Source organism: Protomyctophum parallelum (genome assembly GCF_964188405.1).
Source record: "Protomyctophum parallelum genome assembly, chromosome: 14".
NCBI lineage: Eukaryota > Metazoa > Chordata > Actinopteri > Myctophiformes > Myctophidae > Protomyctophum > Protomyctophum parallelum.
Genome location: NC_139709.1, coordinates 24,619,085 through 24,644,510, shown reverse-complemented (window position 1 = coordinate 24,644,510; position 25,426 = coordinate 24,619,085). Strand labels below are relative to the sequence as shown.

The 25,426-nt window shown below is 44.3% G+C and overlaps 1 protein-coding gene across 1 annotated transcript in view; it reads left to right on the top strand.

The window, feature by feature from the left end:
* LOC310871200 (uncharacterized protein) overlaps nt 1-25,426 on the top strand; it is a 70,913-nt gene that overhangs the window by 16,531 nt on the left and 28,956 nt on the right. Inside the window, 9 exon segments of the mRNA XM_083782691.1 lie at nt 5,192-5,414; nt 6,404-6,602; nt 7,292-7,385; nt 20,707-20,986; nt 22,173-22,440; nt 23,389-23,712; nt 24,226-24,327; nt 24,696-24,733; nt 25,178-25,341. Coding sequence (XP_083638817.1) covers nt 5,192-5,414; nt 6,404-6,602; nt 7,292-7,385; nt 20,707-20,986; nt 22,173-22,440; nt 23,389-23,712; nt 24,226-24,327; nt 24,696-24,733; nt 25,178-25,341 — 1,692 coding nt within the window.

The following is a 25,426-nucleotide window of genomic DNA, read 5'->3' as shown; positions in this document are numbered from 1 at the left end:
AGCATGCTTTGAGGTGCCAGCCCTAAACACTAATGTGCCTCTTTCAAGTCAGTAAATGCCTTTTATGTGTTGGAAATACTTAACATTGTTTTACAAATAAGAATGTCGCACATTGGAAACATGACGTTCTCCCCTCCCAGTCAGTGACTCAGGTCAATGTTGTTGTTGTTTTTAAAGAGGGTTTTCAATTGCATTATAATGATACTGTAACTAGATTTTAGATGTGTTATTTTGATGGCAAAATATTGAGTCTCTAACCCAGTCACCGCAAGTTGATACTCTCTTGATGAGACTTGATGCTTTTCTAAAATGTTTTGGTAGATGCAGCACGTCCTGACAAGTCCATGTTGACATTGGTCGGGTGGCTAGACAGTGGCTGCACTGAAAGGAAATCCCCATGTTTAGAAAACAAGACTCTAATAACGGTGTGGCCTCACTGTATCACCTTTAGCAATCAATTCATAATTACTTTGTGTGCAGTGAGCGAGGCCTAACAGATCACAATGCATGTGTTCAGTGGTGAAGCCAAAACATAATGTTGGATGACATCATCTATTGTTTTACTTACTGTAAGTAAAAGTATGAATACTTCAATGTAGAAACTTCTACATTAACATTGTAACATTTTAACATTGACATGTAAAAGTCCTTCATTCAAAATGTACTTGAGTAAAAGTACAAAAGTATTGGTATCAAAATGTACTTAAAGTACCAAAAGTAGAAAGCAGTCATTATGCAGTGATAATGTCCCATTTTCCCAGTGTCCCATTTCACAAGCTTTCAAATGTTTAAAATATATCAAAATCAATTATGTGATGCATTGTAGGGCTGAAGTCACATGGTTAATGTATGTTTTGTAATGATAATAAATCAAAATCTACAAAGTAGTACGTTTTCAAATAATTGCAGTGGAGTAGAAGTAAAAGTATTGAAAATTGGAAAATATTCAAGTACCTCAAGATTATACTCACGTAACAGTACTTGAGTAAATGTAATTTGTTACTTTCCACCACTGCGGAACAGCATAGCCCGGCATAGCAGAGACAGTTTGAATGTTTGGGTTACTTGCCTAAGTTGCCCTGGGGCCCGATTCAGTGGAGTGTGTCACATAGCATCTCGAGAAGGGCCCATACCCTGTCATTAACTAATAATGACTCTGTGTTTGTGTGAGTGTGTTTTTGTATGCATTGCATGTGTCTCTGCCCTCACTTTTTTCTTTGTGTGTGGGTACTATATTTGGACGCATATGTCAGGTCGCGAACATCAAATAAATGGTGTACAGAGATCAGCCCCTCATCACACGCACGCGGTGATGCACGCATACACAGTGACACACACATACACACATGGCAGGGGCCTGATGATGTGCCGCCCCGAAATTAAATCAAAATCATCCTCCTCTGCCCTGTCAACTAGCAGGGCTCTGGTTAGCCAGACAGTACAGCCCGGCTTTGTGCTCTCTCTCTCTCTCTCTCTCTCTCTCTCTCTCTCTCTCTCTCTCTCTCTCTCACTCTCTCACTCTCTCACTCTCACACATTCATAGCACGTGGAAGAAACACGTTATTCCAACCAGTTCCTTACTTCCTTTCCCCTCCATCAGGCGCCCCGGCTGGCCGGGGGGAGGTAGTTTAGAGACCAGGATCACTGCATGTGTTTTGTTAGGGTACTTACCCTAGGGGACACGGGGAGAACATGCAAACTCCACACAGAAAGGCCCTTTCGCCAACCCCGCCTTCGGGTATGGGCACCGATGACGCGGAGGAGACGGAGAACACGCCCCCGGGCACCCACAGCATCCCGGTGAGAATCGAACCCAGGACCTTCTAGCTGTGATTCGACGGCGCTACCAACGTCCTATTGATGAAAACCCACCCCATAACCCAAAGGCACAGGAGCATTGGCTAGTAGCCAGATGCTTATACCGTGTAACCTGGAGGGACAATGTCGCTGTGATTATCCTTTTTTTTTAATAACGTAGTTGTTCACCAATTTGAAAATAATTGTAATTGTGCGCTTGGGGGGTGGTGCAGGAGTAAAGTTGCCCACCATCACATAGACAGGGGTGTGCTTCCTCTGCAGTGCCAATAAGGGCTTGTCCAGTATTCCTCCATGTGCGTTTCCTCCTCCCGGGGAAACCCCTCACTGTGAGGTGTCCGAAGAGATGCATGCTGGTCTACACCCTCCCTCCCAACGAACCGACCTGTAGTGGTCAGCAGGGACAGGGGACTGCAGCAGGCCAGTAGTGGTGATAGAGGGTATGCACATGCATAAAGTGAATGGCAGATTGAGTGGCAAAGTCAGTGACAAAGTGAATTTAATGTTGTTTAACCCATTTTGACCTGAGATCAGATTCTAAAAATGTCTTCTACATCCTGACAGTTTTCTGAAAAAGCTATGTTTCTATGTCAGTCGTTCTTCGATTTTTCAAAAATAGCAGACCTACAAGCTTGTAGCGCGCCACTCGTGTTAAAGTAATTTAATGCCATCAAATAGGTTTGGATGAATGGGCTGTCAAGGCCAGAAAGTAGTTTTTTGCCACTCAGTAGACATTCCCGCATAACTTCCAGGTATGATGATGATGATGTCACACGCATACCCTCAAGAATGATTTTTTTTTTAAATAAATAAATACTGTACTGCCAGCAGTACAGTATGCAGCAAACACTCTCTCATTTCCAAAATGTCCTATAGTGACTTCTTGGAACAAATGTGACCAAATGTCAGCTTGTGGACTTCCCAGTCACATCCGGTTTAAGAAGTGCCGTTCTTAAACCCAAGACGTGAAGCCCAAACCACACCAAAGAGTTAGGTTGGGACAAAACGTTTTTTAAGGTAAACCACACCAATGCAACTCAAAACTCAATGAGTTTCAATGAGCATGAAAGAAAAGTTAAAAAGATGTAGACGCGTTGTCTAAAAGCAAACAAGGCCATGAGAGGCACCGGTGAGGGAGCTGATCGTTGCAAAGTCCATTGCCGTCATCCGTTTGCCGCCTTGGGAGTGAGAATGCGTTGCGAACTCATGAACAAGCACACAGCCCTTGACAGTTACTGTTTTGACAGGAACTTTACTCTTGTCAGTTACTGTGTTGACTGGAACTCTTGTCAGAGCTTCCTTTCCTGTCTGATGTGACAGTCCTGTTAAGTGATGTGAAGACATGTGGACACTTGTTATATAAAGTGAGTCCTGGTTGTACCTTGGCTACTGTGGGAACTGGGAACTTACACGACGCTCCTGCTAGGGTGCACAATTTGTGTGTGTGTGTGTGTGTGTGTGTGTGTGTGTGTGTGTGTGTGTGTGTGTGTGTGTGTGTGTGTGTGTGTGTGTGTGTGTGTGTGTGTGTGTGTGTGTGTGTGTGTGTGTGTGTGTGTGTGTGTGTGTGTGTGTGTGTGTGTGTGTGTGTGTGTGTGTGTGTGTGTGTGTGTGTGTGTGTGTGTGTGTGTGTGTGTGTGTGTGTGTGTGTGTGTGTGTGTGTGTGTGTGTGTGTGTGTGTGTGTGTGTGTGTACTCAGTCATCTAGGTTGGCCTGGATTAGAAAGACACAGTATGTTACCCACTGTGTTGTTTGAGTGCTTTCATCATGTGTGGTTGTAGTGGGTGTGTGTTTGTATTGGTTGAAAGCTGTAATGGCAGGCTGAGTAAACATGGTGTTAAATGAGGTTTGTGTGTGTGTGTGTGTGTGTGTGTGTGTGTGTGCAAACGTGCACTCAGTCATCTAGGTTGGCCTGGATTAGAAAGACACAGTATGTTACCCACTGTGTTGTTTGAGTGTTATGATGAGTCCGTCATATACTGTGTAACGTCACCGTCCGACACCTACAGTATGTAGGGTAAACACTGTCACTGAGATTGTGAGGCACATGGATGCTCTGCACTCATCTCTCATCTCATCGAGTTCCTTTCTTTCCTTTCCTCACTGCAAAAGAAAAGTTCAGGTATTCATACACGTGACATTATTAGCTTGACGTATACATGTACGTACACACTACTAGGACAACAGCTGGCACACATTATCGTTCACATTCTTAAACACGCTGGACTGTACTAGATGCAGGGCTCTCACTTTGGTTGAGGTGTGAATGACCTCAAGGGTGATGCACTGAAATTCTGATTCCCCCAAACCATCTCTGAGGCAACTCAGAGTAGAGCATCTTTATAAAATATAGAAAATTACAATACAATAAGATTACAATACAGATTGACAGGATAAGAATCACAGGATAAGAATCTTAGCATTGATGTCGGGCAGAAACCTTGTATCTCGATATTTCAATGTTTTAGTTTTTTTGTCAATTAATGCCCTACTTCGTCATACTAAAGTAGCAAATATAGCCAATCTACAAGATCACCTTACATCGCGTTGTGACCTCGTAGATTGGCTATTTAAAAATCACACCTGTGTGAAATGAGGGGCGCTCTTGTCATCGTACATCAATTATGTTATCGGACATTTGACATTACTTCATAAGCTACATAAGGTGGTCCCTTATTGGCCAAGTGCTCCCACCAATATGTGATGGGTTAGGCGATTTGCTCGTTTACATATGACGTAAGTTTTCCCTTCAATGTCAATGGCATAACCGTTTAATGTTTTGATGTTTAATTTACGTCATATTTAGTGGAATTATCAGCTCTTATCATACATCAGCATGAATCATCTCATACTTGCCAATCAGAATGCCTGTTGCCTGTGATTGGTTGGTTGATTTGCTCGTACATTTTCCCTTTGTGTCAATGCCATTTAATGTTTTGATGTTTAATTTATGTCATATTTAGCGGAATTCTGACGTCATTTCTCCGTTCATTGTCAATGGCAAATATTGAGACGGGCGGGGACAAGATTTATCGGGCATTTGACCGGAATTCCCCTTTCATTGTCAATGGCAAATCTTGAGATGTGTGGGGACAAAAGCTGTTTATAGAAGGGGCTTTTCTGCCTTTATTTATTAGATAGTACAAATGAAAACCGACAGGAAAGCATGCAGCAAAGGTCGTCATGAATGGGACTCGAACACGCGACTCGCTGTCAGGCTAGAGCACCGCTAGAGCTGTAAAAATCTTGTCTTATGGGGGTCCCTGACATATCTTTTCAAATAGGGGTCCACGGGCTGATTAGTGTCAATTTGGGGGTCCTTGACGTGAAAAAGTTTGGGAACCACTGATTGAAAGGATCTCATCTATGTGCCCTGTAGGTGAGGAGCCCCCGGCCCTCTGCGGGCCCCCCTGCCGGTGCAGGTGTCCTGGGCTTGGTGGAGACGCAGGATCCCCTCTCTGTGGCCTCGCTGGAGTCCCTGGAAGCCACCATGTCTGAGGGAGAGGTGCTGCCCGCTACCGCCCCCTTCACCAGGGGCTCCAAAGCCCGCGCCAGCCTGCCTGTGGCTCGCTCTGCCAGTCAGACCAGGGACAGGCCAATAGGTAAACACCAATACACACACGTAGCCTCACCTTGCCAGCCTTCCATCTGCCTTTGCAATGCATATTGCCCCAGGCAGATTAAGTCTGGCCCCTCTCAATTGTGGGAGGGCTTCGCAAAGCCCCCAGAATGCCTGGCCAATGTTGAAGCCGTCAAGCCTACTGGTCAAAGCTGGAACTGCAGACGGGCCCCTGCATTTAGCATGAGGAAACCCTGCGCAGCTGCAGGCGTTTAACATTGAGCGCTCGTTTGCACTTCTGCATTTGACCACCAACTGTTGGTGGTCAAATGCGGAAGTAGAGCGTTCTTCCGGCTGCTTCAAAATGCCATTGAGCAACCTCCATTGAAATGAATAGCAGGGGGCGGGGCTGTCGCTCCCCATCCGCACTCTATCCTTTATAACTCTATCCCCCTTTTTGAAACTAGCTCCTCGCCACTCACCCTATGCACTTGCACTCGGTTTGAGCATAGATATATAAATAATAGAGACGGCACCGGAATTCCCCTCCCATCGTGGACCGTCTCTATTATTCAAACCAAGTGTGTAGAGCGAGTGGTGAGAAGCTAGTTTCAAAAAGGCCCTATGGGCTTGGCGACCAAAATGATGATGGTGATGGCTGGGCCAACCAGATTCGTCTAAAACCAGGCTATAACCAACCAGGCCCAGTATTCAAATTTGGGGCGGGACATTGCGAAAAAAGATTCTAAGATTCACTGAGAGTGACGAGACTAATATCCACGCAGTGATATTAGTGTCGCTACGTGAGGCTAACACACACACACACACACACACACACACACACACACACGCACACGTACGTGTCCTACCCACATGCACTCACACACACACACGCACGTGCAAACACACTGAATACATCTAGCGATGACATGGATATTCAGGTATTTCAAACGTTTCAAAGCAGTCAACCTAGTCAATTAGTTTGTATTTATTTATTATTTACAACCATCTCTCTCTCCTTCTCTCTGTTAGGTGTGTTGTACCTGCAGTATGGGGACGACACCAAGCAGGTTGCGCTGCCCAGTGAGCTGACAGGCCTGGACACGCTGAGGGCTCTGTTTGTCAGTGCCTTTCCCCAGCAGCTCAGCATCAAGATGCTGGAGTCTCCCAACGTGGCCATCTACATCAGAGACACCGGCCACAACGTCTACTACGAGCTGGAAGACGTTAGGTGGGCACTGAACCGAGAATAAAGCCTCTGTGTGCATTTTACATTTTTGCCATAATGGCAACGTACGTTTCTAACCCATTTAGAACTGAGGCCGATTCTAAAAACATCTTTTAACACAGCCCTTCTCTTCTTGGGGTTAGCTGGCACAAAACATTTTCAGATTCACATCAGGTTGTAGAACCAGTGGTTGAAACGAAACCAATGACATGAAGACCTGCTGTAAGAGCTAGGACGCAAGAAGAGTGACTGAAACTGATTGTTGTCTGACATAACATGTTGAAAAAGTATAATTGCTAGGGAACAGCCTGGGTCCAAGTTTAGTCAGCCACTGATATTCACAAACACTGCAACAAGAAATAAACTGTACACCCCATATTTATTGTGTTTGAAAGAAAGGGTCTATTTACACTAGTATTCGCTGAGCATGGGTGAATATCCCACTACTAGGCTGTATGCGCTCACACGTGTTAACAGATAAAAGCTTCAAAGGGATTTGGCTTTCCGGACTGCATCCTTGAAATCAAGGCTATCAGATGAACGTGTTAAACCAATGAGCCCCAAGAGGCCATGGTTTACAGTGATTTTATAACAGCTATGGGGCGTTGGATGTGTGGATTGAGTTATTTTCTTGTTATTATAGATTATAAACTGTGTCAGTTCCATTGATTTTGTTTTGTCTCGTCTTGTAGAAACATCGCCTCCCGCTCCTGCCTGAAGGTTTACCACAAAGATGCAGCACACGTCTTCAACCGTCGCGCCAGACCTAGCAACAGTGATCCAAGGGTGAGCCTCTCTCTTGCTCTCTCTCCCTCTCTGTCTATGTCTCTCTTTCTTTATCCTTTTGCAGACACCGTCTTTTAAAGTAAACGTGTATGCTGGCCCCTGGGGTTTATGCTAACAGCTAGCGGTAAAGATAGTTAAGTAAAACAATGTGTCTTCTCCCATCGCTGGGTATACTATTGGTCAAGTGGAATTGAAAGAATGCTTCCACGCGCTCTGGCTCTGCTGTAAAGTTTATTTACCTTTGACCCTGGTGACGGCATGCTGCTGTATGGTAGCATTCTTTCTTCTTCATAAGGATCACTTTGTGACAGCCGGAAGTCTGGGAGGCTGTCTGCTGACAATATGACACTGTACAGCTCACATACAGTATAAACACCAAGCCATTGATAAGGACATGACCCCTGCATCAGTGTGTGAGAGTTGTTCAGAAAGCCCATTGAATGAATTGTACCAGACAGAAAATATGTATTTTTATATATAGGCCAAATTGTATGTGCATTACATTATATCCATCCATCTTCAACCACTTATCCGGATTCGCGTCGCGGGGGTAACGGTTCCAACAGAGATTTCCAGAGCAACATTAGCAACTTCCTCCTGGGAGAGGAAGTGGTGTTCCCAGACATTATAGTCTATGCATTTGAACTGAATATTTGAATATACTGTAATCATTCGTGGGATAATAACTAAAATACTTAGTCGAAATTGTACCCTACTACTGTAGCTCCGTGGGCTAGTCCTTAAATTCCACCCATCAGTGTATCTCTGTGTATCTTCCAAACTTGCTCTGTGCACACGCAAACTGCAGTACATAATACAACTTCAAAATGTAACCACATTATACAACGGCAAAATAATTGTTGATCTACAAGCTCACATCTTCATCATCATTTTCGAGATCATGGATTTCGCAATGCCACGCCAGACTTCCCGGTCCTTCAATACCATCCCCAGTTCCTGCTTACTGATGCATGTGTCCCTAGCGATGACATCAGGGTACGACAGTTTTCTACCTCTGGTCTGCTTTGAGGCAAACTGTGTTCTTCTGAATTGGACTAGTGAAGAAACACGGGGAAGGTTGCCGTATATTGGATCAGTCGATAGGTGGCTCTTCCAAGACAGATTTTGCGCTCTCATTAGAATGGTTACAGACACTTCATAAAATGTTGTGTATACTCTACTTGGTTGAGAGGACGCAGTAAGCTCTGTTACCACGGAGATGCACAAGACCACATTCACTTTCTTGTTTACATTTAGTGGCGATCACAGTATACAGAACGTTGTGAGACACTTGACGCAAAGCATAAATTGGCCTTTGCACTGTGTTGTGAGCTATTTTCACTGAATATTGGCCTATCTTTGCCAAATGTTTGCCTATTATAGTGATGCCAGGGGTTCATGTGGTTAAAGAGCTCAATTGGCTGTAGCATTACTTTATTTGTTTATTTGGACAGGACAATGCATATTAATGGACATGTCACATGGACGTAAATACACCGGATATAGCACAGTTGCTAATTTTCATCCGCAGTCCTCACAGGAAACACAAAACGGAAAAACAGACAGTCAAACAGTGGAATACATTTACATGACATTACAATCCACTGGGTCCACTGGGTCTGGCAGTAGGCTTGTGTAGACTTGTTTCATGTCTACTATAATTCATCTCTTTACCTCTCACTTACCTTCAATCTCGTTCCATCTTTCCCTCAAATCTTTCCGTCAAATCAATCAATCTGTCTCTGTCTGTCTCATCGTTCCAAAAAAGGAACTATTATAGTTTTTATTTATTTATTATTATTGCCACAGCCCATAGCCATATAAAACAGCAGACTTTATTCCAAGTCCAAACCTTAAAAAACTACTTTGGGATTAATAAAGTGACAACTTTTACAATATCTCCATTACCATTATCCAAATGAATTCCTTAATTTTTTTTAATTTTTTTACATTTTACAAAAATTGCTCTTTTGCAATGTGAAATGCCACAGAATTCTTAATTATTTTCCTTGTCTTTATGGGCACACTTGTGAAATCTGCATTATTTTATTGTGAAGGCAAAAGTTTCTGAAAGTTCGCAGAGCCTGCATATCTCTGCAACGCGCATCCGCGACGCGTTGTGAGCTTGTAGATCAGCTATTTTCAGCACGGAACACAAGTACGAATAAATCTGGCATCACTGCACTTCACTCACTGAGTGAAGAGAGAGATGTCTTTTGTTGGCCATTCGTGGCGATATTATGGACACCAGGACACGTACCTGCTCGATGCAAAAATAACCAATTAAGCTATATGAAGCTATTTTTCGTGGCACATTATGTTTAATCAAACAACAAGTTTACTCAGTGTTTGTGTTGGGAGTTGGGACAGTGTCTGCTGTCATAATTCTGCGTGCTGCGTGCATGAGTGGATCATCATGCGCTGCGCGCTCCAGTGACGGCTGAGAAAGATTAGTTAATCTGTGTCGGATAAGGACTTATTGGTTGGTTTTCCACTGGATATTAAGGCATGTTTAGGGTGTGTTTTAGCACCGGTTGATTTCGCCTGGAAGGCTCTATGGAAACACTCACTCTCTTTTTTTTTTTTATATATATATTTTTTTGCGGCTTACGCCTTTTATTGATTTTTTAAGGGATAGAAAGTAGGCTGACAGGAAACGGGAGAGAGATGGGGGGATGACATGCGGTAAAGGCCGTGTCGGGTCCGGGAGTCGAACCCGCGGCACACCGCGACTGGATCACCAGTCCAGTGCCCAGACCGTTACGCTACGGCCTGGGCCGAAACACTCACTCTCTTGAACGAAGTTGAACGTGAGAAAGTGACGTTCACACACGCCAGAAATGAACGCGTTCACAATGAAGTTCAAGCAGAAATACAGTACGTTCAGTTCACGTTCACCCAAAATATGAACGAGTTTGTGAACAATGGTTCTTTGAACGGGTTGGGGTACAACACTGTTGGTTAGTGAGCCTGTCTGGGGAGCCAGACGGAGCCCCTGGTTGTCCCAGGTACAATTCCAGGTCAGGCCGGTGATGTGTGTCCCTGAGCAAGACTCTTAACCCCCGAATTGCTCCCAGAGCGCGAGCGCCATAGAGAGGCTGCTCACTGCTCCTAGTTGTTATAGGATGGGTAAATGCAGAGGACAAATTTCACCTATGTGCATATACATAATGTGACAAAAAAAAATGTGTAAATAGAGGAATGGAAGCGCTGCAGGGATCTGTTAGTGGCTCTTAGATGGGTGCTCTTTGGTGATACAGGTAAAACCATATAGACAAAAGGTATCCTTCCTCCAAGTAGTACTGCTTGTCAAAAATGTGAATTGCAGACTTGAAAAGAAAAGAATCCAAGGCACTCCGTCTTTGGTGATCTGTGATCTGTGATAGATAGACCCTGACGAAGACCTTCTGGTCGAAACGTGTTGGTCCTGTTATTTATTTGCCTTGCTCATTTCCAAATAAATTATTTAATTTTTCACCAAAGACGGAGTGCCTTGGATTCTTTTCTTTTCAAGTCTGCAATTCACATTTTTGACAAGCAGTACTACTTGGAGGAAGGATACCTTTTGTCTAAAAAGAATGTGTTTATGTAATTATGTTTGACACATGCTGCATAGACGCGTCACCATGGGAACCAATGTCGCCGTCGCCAACGGCTGTTTGCTTAACGATTTTGACAGCTACAGTACGTCGATTGCGTCATAGCCGTTGTTGCTTAAAGTCCCTAGTGTTATAGGTACTACAGTAGCGGCTACTATGTTCCTCGGGCCCCAAAGCGAGATTGACATCCCAGGCCCCCACCCCACGGTGAACGCCAAACGGAACCGTAAATACCACTTCAGACTAAAACCCTCAACGTGGCTCAGCTGCAGCATACCTGAAGCAATGATTATACATACTGTAGTCTCACAGGTTGCATTGTTGTAAAACACGTTACATGTCGAAATATTGCTCCGTAACCGTTCCAAACGAAAGCTAATCGAAATATTGTGGGCTGTAGGCTGCTACTCACATAGTCGTGCCTGCCGTCTGTGGCTGTGACAATGAATGGGACAGCTTCGGGATTCAGGAAAGTTGATTAAGTTGTTGTTGTCTTTCACCGGCATGCGACTTCACTCACCTCCACTTAGTGTGGATGGAGCTGTTGTGTTTTTGCTTAGTGTTGTTGTGGTTACATTTCCAATGCCACCTTTACTCCATCTATCTTGCCCTCTCCTTTGAAAGTGTCAGTGTGGTTCTTTTATGTGTTGTTTTGACTGTTCAAAGAATCAAAACACCGGAGCAAATTCGTCTGTACTATAACCAGTCAGTAAGCAGCCCAGTTTAAACACTCTCTTTCCTGCGGGCGCCGTGAAGGGGCCTTCACTATAACCCTTTACCTCCCAATGAACTACATTTTACACTGGTTAAAGGGACACTTCACCCTTTTTGCAAATAAATATATGTTAATGTAATTTAAAAGATTTAGAACACTTTCCTGGGGGTCGCTATGTGTGTAATATGTGGTTTTAGATATTTTAGTTTTTTGCAGTGAGCCCAGTGTCTCTGATGTCATGGACTAACTGGGCTTACTTCCTTCCTGGACTACAATTCCCATAATGCTAGTGGGGACTATTCTATCCACTCTGTTTCGCTGTGTCTTGACATTCCTAAGCTGCGTGTTGGGGAATGCTGGAAGTCGGTTCTTATCAGGATTGCAGGCTTGCTGTGGTTTGGTTTTGTTGAGGGATAAAAGGACTGCAGCGTGAGTCTGGTGTTGAGATGTACAGAGCCTCCTAAGCTCTTGTTCTGTTGATGGAGATGTTAGAACAGTGAGTGATGTATCGGGACGCGCGTTCATGCACACACGCACGGACACAAGCACACACACACACACACACACACACACACACACACACACACACTCACTGAACTTCCTCTTTAGCCGTGATACCGCAGGCGTGAGCTGTGAGGTCAACTCCCGGTCATGGACTTACTGTAGGTTGTGGTGTGCCGTCTAACTCATCCTTGCTGTGGTGTCACAGCTATAAAGACCAAAACGTACCACATATTGCCAAGTCTTATCCCTGGAATATCTTCAAAGCTTTCAAGGCCTACAGCTCTTATCATCCTTGGGATTGCGTGGGAATGCCTCGAGGGAGTTCATGCCTTCTTGGTGCTGATTGTTTCGTTTTCTGCGGCACTCTTCATAATGTAAGCTTTGTGAGGGAATGCTATTGGGACCGTTTCAAGGTTGTAGCCCACTGTAACACATGTTTTTTTTTGTGTGGCATTTTCTGAGAAATATTGGAAAAAGTGTAGAAAGGATTTCTACACACTGGCAACCGTTTATATAGCCATTGGGGAAGAGTGTAAATGTATACGGGGTCTGGACCCAAAAGGAAATATTCTGACAATATTCTCAATTCTGCCTGGCCTTCAAAAGAAAAGGGTGTAATGGTCAACGACCAGTAATGAACTGCAGCGGCATATATGCAGGTGTCTGTGAGTACTTTTAGAATCACTTATGATCGTCAGGTTAGAAACAACACAAGACAGAGGCTGTCCTGTCTTTGGACTGACCAGAAAGTCCTGTTATGTGGCACTGAGACGTATTACAGCTGTGCTGTGTATCTCTGTCTGGTATGGCGTACTGTAGGGGTGCAGCACTTCAAAAACTCACACTTTGCTGTGTAACTCCGTTTGTGGATAACGGTGTGGTACGTTTTCTGTGCAAAGAAATGCATAGCATAGAGCACAGTAAAATGTATTGTGGAAAAAACAGTATTGGTGACATACTCGACCCTTAATGAACAATGTCGATACTTTCTCCGTTTATCATTCAAGAAACCATGTTTATGGACTTTCTACCCCTGGGAAGTTTTGATTGATTGATTTATTGATTGATTAATTATTTTACTTCTGTGTCCTGCACACAAAGTGCCCCCTCGTGGGTTTATAAGACACCATTCTACATTTACATTTGCAGCATGTTTACATTATATTCATAAGACATTGAATTTCAGCCCAGAGTTATACAGAGCATTCTGTGTTACTCTCCCAAGCTTGACAAATGAAATCTGCCACAACAAAAGCTCCTTTAACAAAACATAAAAAAATTAAAATCATAATCATCTAACTCAAGGAAATCACCATAGATAGAAGACATCTTGTTAACAAATACTTCTGCTATGTATGTAGGAGGAACATTTTTTCTGGCTTCTGGAGATGGTATCTCCATGCAGCTCTAGAACCCAGACAGCACAGGAAGCAGGATGCAACATTCTACAGTAGGAGAGAGGTTTCCCTATCAATGACACAGTCCATGCGCCAACAGTGTACTGATAACATGTCCCTCCGCATGCACAGTATACAGATACCTTTGTCTATTAAGATGTGTAGTGTTGAAATCATGCAGTTATAGCAATTTCTGGGAGCATTTCATGGAGGTCGTCAGGGGGTTGAGTCTGATTACGGCACATGGAAAACCAAGGAATAGACTTATCTAAAAGCTCACAACGCGGTGCGAAGCTACACGTTGTGAGCTTTGGGACTGGTCTAGTTGAATGCATTTACTCAGTGCTCACCCTCACGTGATATTCTTCTAGCTAGAGCAAATTCTGTCACCTACATGACACCGGTGTTTGAAATAAGTTACTACAGCATGCTCATTGGTGTTACATTTCAGTATAATGTGCACCAGGAATTAGCAAAGTGCAACAGTTAATCAAACTACTAAAATGTATGAATGTATGAATCGCTAATCGAACATTTAATAAATTGACTGCGATTGTACAGTAGGCATGTCATTGTAGGAGAAAAGTTTCAGAATCATTGTGACAATGTGTCAACACGTTTCAGTGTGGCTATTTTCACAATCTTTGCATGATGCCATTGTACGGCGATATATATATATTTAAAAAAAAGTTAACACTGTTTAATGTGTTCGGTTTTTTATTAATACTACTGTAGGTGTGTGCTCTCCTAAAGAGAAAATCACCCAGTTTAAATAGTAGCTGAGCTTGACCAGCTCAGTGGCCTTGCAGTCTCAAATTGGGAGGTTGGGGTTGGGGGTCATACCATGAGACTATAGAAATGGGACCCAATGCCTCCATGCTTGACACTGAACATCAAGGGTTGGATTTGGGTAAGTCCCTGGGACATCATCATCACCTTTATTTATACTCGGAAATACAGTTGAGGGCAAGCCCTCATTTTCAATGTAGCCGAGGTTACAATACACAAAATACAGTAAAAAGAAGACCAGTCAGTAAAATAAATCAATTGAAGCAGGAGCAATCACGGTGAAAAATGTTCTGGAGCATTCCTTTGAACTGACCGAATACTATCATCAAATCCCTGCGACATACTATCATCATGTGACATGTCCATGGGGTATAGTTATATGTATATTCAGCCACCTCGCGCTACAGACACGGGAGACAGGCTCCTGCCCTATGGGCCACATGCTACAGACACGCTACAGACACGGGAGACAGGCTCCTGCTCTATGGGCCACATGCTACAGACACGCTACAGACACGCTACAGACACGGGAGACAGGCTCCTGCTCTATGGGCCACATGCTACAGACACGCTACAGACACGGGAGACAGGCTCCTGCCCTATGGGCCACATGCTACAGACACGCTACAGACACGCTACAGACACAGGAGACAGGCTCCTGCTCTATGGGCCACATGCTTCAGACACGCTACAGACACAGGAGACAGGCTCCTGCCCTATGGGCCACATGCTTCAGACACGCTACAGACACAGGAGACAGGCTCCTGCTCTATGGGCCACATGCTACAGACACGCTACAGACACGGGAGACAGGCTCCTGCTCTATGGGCCACATGCTACAGACACGCTACAGACACGGGAGACAGGCTCCTGCCCTATGGGCCACATGCTACAGACACGCTACAGACACAGGAGACAGGCTCCTGCCCTATGGGCCACATGCTACAGACACGCTACAGACACAGGAGACAGGCTCCTGCCCTATGGGCCACATGCTTCAGACACGCTACAGACACGGGAGACAGGCTCCTGCCCTATGGGCCACGTGCTACAGACACGCTACAGACACAGGAGACAGGCTCCTGCTCTATGGGCCACATGCTACAGACACGCTACAGACACGGGAGACAGGCTCCTGCCCTATGGGCCACATGCTACAGACACGCTACAGACACAGGAGACAGGCTCCTGCTCTATGGGCCACATGCTACAGACACGCTACAGACACAGGAGACAGGCTCCTGCTCTATGGGCCACATGCTTCAGACACGCTACAGACACAGGAGACAGGCTCCTGCTCTATGGGCCACATGCTTCAGACACGCTACAGACACGGGAGACAGGCTCCTGCCCTATGGGCCACATGCTACAGACACGCTACAGACACGCTACAGACACGGGAGACAGGCTCCTGCTCTATGGGCCACATGCTACAGACACGCTACAGACACAGGAGACAGGCTCCTGCTCTATGGGCCACATGCTACAGACACGCTACAGACACAGGAGACAGGCTCCTGCTCTATGGGCCACATGCTTCAGACACGCTACAGACACGGGAGACAGGCTCCTGCCCTATGGGCCACATGCTACAGACACGCTACAGACACGCTACAGACACGGGAGACAGGCTCCTGCTCTATGGGCCACATGCTACAGACACGCTACAGACACAGGAGACAGGCTCCTGCCCTATGGGCCACATGCTTCAGACACGCTACAGACACAGGAGACAGGCTCCTGCTCTATGGGCCACATGCTACAGACACACTACAGACACGGGAGACAGGCTCCTGCCCTATGGGCCACGTGCTTCAGACACGCTACAGACACGCTACAGACACAGGAGACAGGCTCCTGCCCTATGGGCCACATGCTTCAGACACGCTACAGACACGCTACAGACACGGGAGACAGGAGCCGTTGGTTCCCGAGGCTAGTTAACTTGCATAGTATAGCGAAGACATCCTCACAGCATGATGCAACTTGTTGTGAGCTTTTACATGTAGATTGCTTCATTTGCCATCAAGTAACCTAAAATAAATAAATCTGGCATATTATTACTGTGCTGATTCATGGTCATAGAATGCATTTATAGAGGGGGCACGGTGGCACAGTTGGTAGTGCTGTCGCCTCACAGCTAGAAGGTCCTGTGTTCGATTCCCGCTCGGGGTGCTGTGGGTGCTGGCGGCGTGTTTCCTCCTCCGCGTCATCAGCGCCCATACCCGAAGGCGGGGTTGGCGAAAGGGCCTTTCTGTGTGGAGTTTGCATGTTCTCCCCGTGTCCCCTAGGGTACACAAAAACATAAACATGCAGTAATCCTGGTCTCTAAACTGCCTCCCCCTGGCCAGCCGGGGCGCCTGATGGAGGGGAAATGAACTGGTTGGAATAACGTGTTCCTTCCATGCGCTACGTCCAACCAGGGAAACTCCCCCCTGTCAGGTGTAAAGGAGCAACTTGGACACTCAAGCATGAAGGAAGCATGAGTTAAGTCTGTTGCTCTCACCAGGTTGGCGGAGGGTGTGTAGAGCCCAGGATCACATTAGAAGATTGACACAGGGGTGAAAAATAGTTACAAAATCGTGGGATAAAAAAAAAAAAAAAAAAAAAAAAAAAGAGAATGCATTTATAGAGCCATTATGCTACTACTGCTGCTGCTGTTCACAACCTAGTGAGATTTAAACTTCTACGCACCCACGTTGTCTTTGTACAAGTGGGTGTGTTGTGACACAGCTGAGATGGATTACTCCTGTACAAATGGGTGAATGTGGAACTCTACAGAGCTACTGCAAAGGTTGCTCTGGGCGTGCACAGACTTTACCTTATGCGGTATGAGCAAATATTTGTGTTATTGTGCTGTCGCACACACTGAATATCTCAACTGAAAAAACAAGGATGGCTACGATGTTCTAAAGCCTAGTGAAAGATAAATCCTTTGGAAGGTGATCTCTTTTTTATTGAATAGTGTCTTGGCTTCTGATGATTGATTTGAACTTGTTTATTGGATTTCTGGAGGTTGCTGCTTTGAACCACAGAGGAGAATATATACTGTTGCACTAAGAGGAAAGGATACTTTAAACCAGAAGTCCAAACTAATCATTGTAAATCGTAATGATATTCTGAACAAACGTGTGGTGGTGTGGTGAATTTTGTGTCAACACATCAACCTGATTGACAGCTTGCCTTCCCTGCACAACAGGTCAAGCCGTTTGCCTGTAGGGGATTTAACAACATGTAAATGACAAAGCTTTAAACATACTTATTGTATTGTGATGACTAATGCAACCTCAGGCATTTATGTGTCATGACTCGCTGGCTTTATGTACCACTCGCCGGATTCGGACTCGCTTGTCGATAAAGCAGAGAGGGAGATGTGCCGACGCCCTTCTGAATCTGAAGTGTTTATATAAATAAGATGTATCTCGCTCACACAAGCACACAGTCACACACCTCTCTAACATCAACCGCAGTGCTGCTGAACGTGTTCATGGCCAGGTGAGTCTAAAGACATTTTGAAAAAGAAATGTGGTCGCTTTGCACATTGTGCATTTGCAGCGCTGTTTTTGCACAGCTGTAGAGATGCAGAATGGATACGATGCACATTGCAGTGACTCACAAATGGGTACTTAAAAAGATGAACACAATAGTCCTGGGGACTTGTTTCCATTGTGGTCTTATGTATTCAATTCATCAGCATAAACAATAACACAACAATACATGTCATCAACAAGTACAAAACACTACAGTATATGATTGTACAGTAGGTATACAGGTATGCAGTGTGCAACAGCATTAGCAAATGAGTACATAGTTTGTCAAGTTCCGCTTAGTATGCGCAGCAGTGCAGATAGATGTATGCATGCATTTATGGAGAGAGTATGAGCAATATGTCAACAAGCCATATGGACATACTGTGGACAGCTGCTCTTTGCTTGAAAGCATGCAGAATCTAGATGTTGTATATCAGGCTGTAGAGTTGTATATGCATAAGATCAGCCTTGGTGAAATCATATTTTGGTTGGAATAGACTTCTTAGCTGATGCACACAATAGTCAGCGATACTGTACAGTAGCTACACACCGTTTGTGTCCCAAAGTTAGAAGAAGGTATTCGACTAAAACTCATGTCAGTGTCAGTGATATCAGTAGCTTTGCACAGCACATATAATGTTTTCAAATAAATCAGGAATTATTTCGATGTGCATTATTAGCAGAACATGCCATTGAGGCTTCTGTTTGCTGTCCCAAACGTGTAAAGGAAAAAGACACTTCCTGACTTTTGAGGGATTTGCAGAGAAAGAAAGAAAGAAATAAAGAAATAAATAATTTACTATACTGTCTGTCACTGCTCACTCACTTAGTATTATTCCACATAGACCTTAGTATTTGCAGAGTGGGTGTGTGTGTTATGAGATTTATAAGATAAAGAAAAGATAAGATAAACCTTTATTGATTATAGCAGCAACAGCAGTAAGAATGAAACACAGGAGAGGTACAGTGTAAGAGTCAAGAACAAACAAACGAACCAGACTAGTGAAGAATACACATTCATTAAAAAAATTAAAATACATAGTGGACTTAGATCCTGACTCTAGACAACTGCACTGGGTCTCTATATAGGTATAAATGTACAGTCTATCAACAGTGAACAATACAGTGCACATGTATACAGTATAGTTTGTCATATGAATGAATATATGTGCAGAATCAACAGTGAATATATAGTATACACTGCAGCGTATGAATTACAGTACTGTGTACAGTGCTGTTTGTCAACAATTAATTGTTTGACGTAAAATGAACTAGGGCAGGAGAGCTGCAGTGCAGAGCATGCAAAATATACAGTTCAAGTTTGTGGTCATGTGTTTTAATCTGTGGCGGACAGTGACCTGGTGAATGTCAAAGACATGTTATTGTTCTGTGATTTAGTCAGGAAAAAGAAGAAAACTTTGTATAACGTTTTTTGCATTTAGTTTTTGGGGTCTTTGTGCCATCTATTCCGTGCGACCACCTGTGTGCGTGACGCACGCACGCACGCACGCACAACAACAACAACAGAGCTTTAAAGGCAGGTTCAGAGCAGCCAGTGGTATGTTATGTTTACCATCCCAGAGCATTCACCCATTGTTGTTTCTCAGCTCTCTCTCAGTCCTGCCTTTATTCCGGTTCTCATTACATGCAGGTGGCAGTGTGTGTGGTCTTGTTAAAAAAGAAAAGAAAGAAAGAACAGAAAAGCCCTGTTATTCTCAGCAAGTTTTGTTATTCTCATTTTCCTTTTTTACATATATTCTTTATTTAAGGACATCCATGATGTTTTTCGATTGACATTTCTTTGGTTGTCCTTAGCTTTGTATATATATTATTTTTTCATACAAAGACAAATACATGAGAGAGTACAGTACATAAAGTTGTGAGCATTAATTAAAATTGGTCACATGAGTAAGCTAGCATTTTCTGTCATTCAATCCTTGCCTCTAAAAGATCTGGTGGCAAAGGTATTACACATTTAACCCAATTAGACCAAAACCTAATAAAGGGTCTCCTGTAGTCGGAGAGGGACATTTATATTTGTTATATCTATTATTTTATGGTGGGGGCCCAACCACTACATATACCGCATAATACATATAGACTAGAGTACAGGGAAAACACTGGCGCATGTCAAAAATATTTAACCCATTTAGGCCTAAGGCCGATTCTAAAAACGCCTCTAAATCCTGACCTAAGGTTTCTGAAAAACTTCAAATATTTATATAGCAGCATCAAAATCTTTACATTTTTGAATACTGTACATACTGTACAGAACCCAAATATGGGTGCCCGGCCTGAGGGGGTAAGATACCAATAGGGGTTCCCGCCCAGAATGGGTTTATAATGCTTACATTTCAGTGTACACTTTGTTTGAACATTCTGTTTTCCTCAGAGGCACATTCGTGTTATAATGTAATTAAACAAAATTAATGTGAGACCATCGTTTAACAATTTAAACAAACAATCTAAAAGTAGGTCTAATAAAAGCATGACCACGTTCCCATTTATCATGGAGATTATAATCTATGATTATATAGTCAGGTGTGAAACTGAATATTCATTTCATTTCAAACGTTGTTTTTGGACACCATTGAGCCACTGCCATGCACAGAGAACCTTACTGTCCTTTATTTTCTCATTACGGTTACTTTTACACCAACACTCTCCCATGCTAAGACCACTTTTCACTGTCTGACTTCCTCAGTCCGGCTGGCCTCACTATATTGTTGTATCAACAACGTTTGCATGGCACACAGTACCAACACGGTCGTCTTTCTTGTCTCCCAGATATCCAAGGAGCTTTTGTACGGCAACCCCGGCGCGGTCCACTCCCTGCCCTCTTCCCCTCGCAACCTCCACAACCTCCAGGGGTCCATGTCTCCACCCATGGTGCGCTCCATGCCCTCGTCCCCCTCCAGGTTGGTGTACCCTGGGGGCGCGAGGCCCGGACTGGTCAGGCCGGCCAGCGCAACGTTGCCACGAGAACTGATGTCTGGAGGGGCGGGACGATCGGTGAATGTCTGCAACAACAGCAGTGCCATACTGGAGAGGAGAGACGTTAAGCCTGGTGAGAGGAAACACCTTTACCCTATCCTGTCCCTCAATAGCTTCATTTATAAAGAGAGACAGACACATATATCTCTGTCTGGCCTACACATCGACCATTACTTGACTTCTTTGTCGTCAAATATAAATAATCCCTTTGTTCTGAGTAGACTAGAGGTATGCTAAAATGCCATCCCCCCCATCATGTTTATTCAGCTTATATCTAATAATTTAAATTAAAACATAAAATTTGAATTCTTATTATATAGTATAGTTCTAATGCTTCTCAGCAAATGTTATTAATTGTGATGAATGTATTTTTTATGCTTAGAATCTTGAAATCATTTTGTACCCAGATAGACGTCTCCAAAATTGCATAATTGAACCATTTCTTAACATACTCATGGTAATGTTTGAAACAGGCAGCAGACACCAGTCCAGTGGTCTGTCAACAGACTTTTGCCTTTCACAGTCCAGTGTACTCAAAGTGTACTAGCCCCATTTTGTATAGACAACATTACTCATGGACAGGTCACACGGACATTAAGTACATATGGAGTACGGACACAAAAAAATAGCTTCTGCTCAGGGTCTGCTTTACAGTATGTCCGTGGAGACCCAGGGCCAACCCTGACCAGATGTCCGCTTACTGTAGGAGGTCGGCACAGCGGTCATTTTGCGGTCACCTGTCAGCTGTCTATTTTGTGAATTTATATTGTGCTTATGAACTGAGCTTAAACTGAGAACTTCTGAGAAATGCTTCTCATAGGACCACTGTCAGACATATTAAAGACGTAAAACGTGTGAAAAACACGTTTTCACACGTTTTTAGACCACATCTGTGGTCATCGTATGGGCATACCTAACAATGGATGCCAAAAAAATGGCAACATTTTTTATATAAAAAGTCCATAAAATTAAATTTTAATTACTTCCTGAAAACGAAAATGTACTGCGTGCTGAGAATTACATGTATACTATTGTGCTGAGCACAGTATGAGCAGAAAGAGGTAATGGAAAGTGATCATGATTGAGTCCACCTGCGACAGACTCACTGATAATATAATTCAGCCTAATCTAACCCACCACACCACTTTGCCGCAGGCAAACCACCCTTTGGGGTGGGTGTCACAAATGTCCCACCCATAACAAGGCTGTGAGTCTTATTTCTTCCTTTAACCTGTTCCTAAATCTGTCCCTTCTGTTAGACGAGGACATGTCAGGCAGCATAAAGAGCATGGCCCTGGTGGTCCGTGGAGACGGAGGCCCAGTACGATACCAGGACTCCTACTCCTCGCTGCAGGACGGAGGTCGCCTGAGCATGGCCTCCTCGCTGGGCAGCGCTCCTGCCTCGCTCATGTCGGACGCGGTGGACGCCGGGGGTGGGGGAGGAGGCGGGGGGGGTCACGCAGGCCTGCCTCAGTACCGGGCCACCATTAGGCCCTTGGTAACCTACGGAGACAGCGCGGAGCACAGGTACGGCCGCACAGAATACCGCTGTTTTACAGTACTTTAACCGTCTTCCTGCCATTGCCGAAGCCCTTCGGCAATTGAAGCATTAATTTGATATTAACGCTTGCTGCCATTGCCGAAGCCCTTCGGCAATTGCCCTTTATTAGTGCATATGATTGATCAAGCCATAATGCTACTCACGTTAGCCGGTTAGCTAGCACTGTTGTTAGCACTGCACTGGATCGTTCATATTAATTCACCGTCGCCATAAGAATCCATTCTATCCGTTTCTTTCAATCGCCTGTATCTCCTATTCCTTGTCCCAGATGGCATTTTTGGTCAAAACAGCGTTTCTTTGACGGCACGAGCCGACGTTGTGGAGTGCAAAAATGTACCGGCATTTTTCGATCATGTAAACAAAGGTTGTCTTGGCAACGTAAAGCTGGCAGGGATAAGCTCACTTCCGGTTGAGGCAAAATGTGGCTTTTCAAAATAAGAGCTCAAATTAAAAAAATGCTGGCATGAATTAGGTCCTAATTTCTCAATAAATGGCAGCAGTAAAAGGGTTAACGGCATATGCTGTCAATATATCAGTAGTTTGTGGATCAGGGCCCACTTGAAAATCTGGAAAGCGCTTGCGGCCCACCCATCTGTATTGAAGTACTTAACACAGCAGCCATGTTAAGTGGTTAGATGGATGGGCCGTGGACGCTTTCCAGATTTTCAAGTTGTATATTAAGATGCAATGTCATTGGTTATTGGTGTCATTGGTTTTATTTAACTCATAGAACTAAGAACTGAGGCATTCTACAAATGCCATCTAAAACCTAACTTTCTGAAAAACTTGCCTATACCAGTGGTTCTCAAACCTTTTCATGTCAAGGACACTCATAATGAATTGTAACGCTGCAGCAGTTCCACCATGGTTTCACGTCTCTCACCTGTTGCTCGTTCAATCCGTCCAATCCGCAGGCAGAGCATGAGGAAGTATGGCGACGGCCAGCTGCCTCTGTTAGGCAGCAAGACTCCGCCCCCTTCTCCGCACCGAGTGAACGAAGTCAGGACGTCGGACGGGCAGATCATCAGAGGCGTGGCCATGGTGAACTCCGAGAGGATGTCTCCCGTCCGCCGCTCCCTGCGGCGGGAGAGCAACGGGGCGATGGTGGAGGTGGTGAGCCGCAGCAGGGGGAGTGCGTCGTCCTCCTCTTCCTCCTCGGTCTTCGTCGACTCTCCTCGCGGCCCGCCCGACGGTCGGCTGTTTCAGGGTCACGTGAGCGCCGGCAGCGACCCCCAAGCGTGAGTCAACTTTGACCCTTTTCATCCCGGTTCCTGCACGTCTCTCTCTCTGCCTTGCTCATTTACATTTAATGCCTTGCATTGCTACAGTGGTTTGGGTCCATGCTGACAATACGCATGATGCACATGTGTGTACATACCGTACTACATACACAATGTACATGTATGTGTAATTTCCAAGATGAAAGACATTTCACATGATGCACATGTAATTTGGCATGGTGTCATAGTAATATCCTACTCAATTGTTAAATCATGCCACATTTTTGGTAATTTGTATTGAATACAAATACACAGCGGAATAGATAGAGAGGCCTTCTGGGAAACAGAAGGCCACCGGTTCGTGCCCCGGCCCTGAGCATGACACTTAACATAACTGCTCCCTGGGCACTCCATGAATAGTGCCCGTTGCTCCTAATAGTTAGGATGTGCAAATATACAGTGGCAAGAATAATGGCCACCAATGGGGACTAAATTGTTAATAATCATTATTGCTTTGTTTCTATTTTTCAGAGAGAGAATTAAAGCAATGGAGCAACAGATAGCCAGTCTAACTGGGCTGGTGCAACAAGCGCTGACTATGGGGACACATATCCCTGGCATCAATATGGTCAGGTGGGTGCCATCTCTGTGAATAGCATATCAGTTTGTCAACACTCTGACATTCCGTATACAAACTGTAAAAAACACCTTAATATTTTCTTTCACACCGTTGGCAGCATTTTACACAGTGCTTGACACGATATGCAGATTAATAATCAGATTACAGAGTAATTCAGGTTATGCCAAGCATTCAGTTAGCAGCCTTTTGTACGTGGTTAGATTTGACGTTGATTATTATATGTTTGAATAAATATGTGTAATTCAATGAAAAGATTGATCAAATATCTCTTGGTTTTAACGAGAGTACAAACACGCGCCCATTTCCCATACGTTAAGTGAATGTTTACGGTATGTTTTAATAACTACAATTGTGTTTTCAGTGAGAGTGATGGGAAAAGCCTCCTCAACAACGGACCAGGTGAGAAACACTTTCCTTTAACCTCACAGCCTCACTTACCTAATCAATAATTTACCTAATGTAATCTTAAATAAATTAAAAGGAATATTAAATATATTTACATTTCTTGACTCAGTCACTATGGTACACGTCTATTCTACACACAACATAATCTGTGCCAATACGGTTTGATGATTATGCAGTATAATTGAATCCACTGAACCTCTGAACCTTAAAGTATTATTACATTGTAATAAGTATTATTTATATTGTTGTTATTATCATTAGTTATTACTGTATTTGTACAGCTGAAGAAGCTTAAATATCCACCATTGATCAACCTTTCTATTCCTATTGGCTGAAAAGGGTCCTGCAGGTGACGAGTCCGTACTCCGTTCACAAACACAGACACAGATTAACTTGTGTTGTTGAAGAACTCAGCCACAAATGCTCTATAATTTCCAGGGTCCAGATCCACGGCAGGTCGTCTGGTCGACGGCTACAGTCCCGCTCCGCTGGCCATCGCTGCGGGCCCCGCCCCCGCCGCGGGGCTTCATCAGAGGCTAACCGTGGCCAGGAGCAGCGTGTCTGAGCTGAGACTGCAAGTCTGCCAGCTCAGAAACCTACAGGTATACATCTGTACTATAGAGCAATGTTATGATGTAAGGATGAATGCAATGATGAAATGCAATGAAAACCAGCAGTGCTGTACTA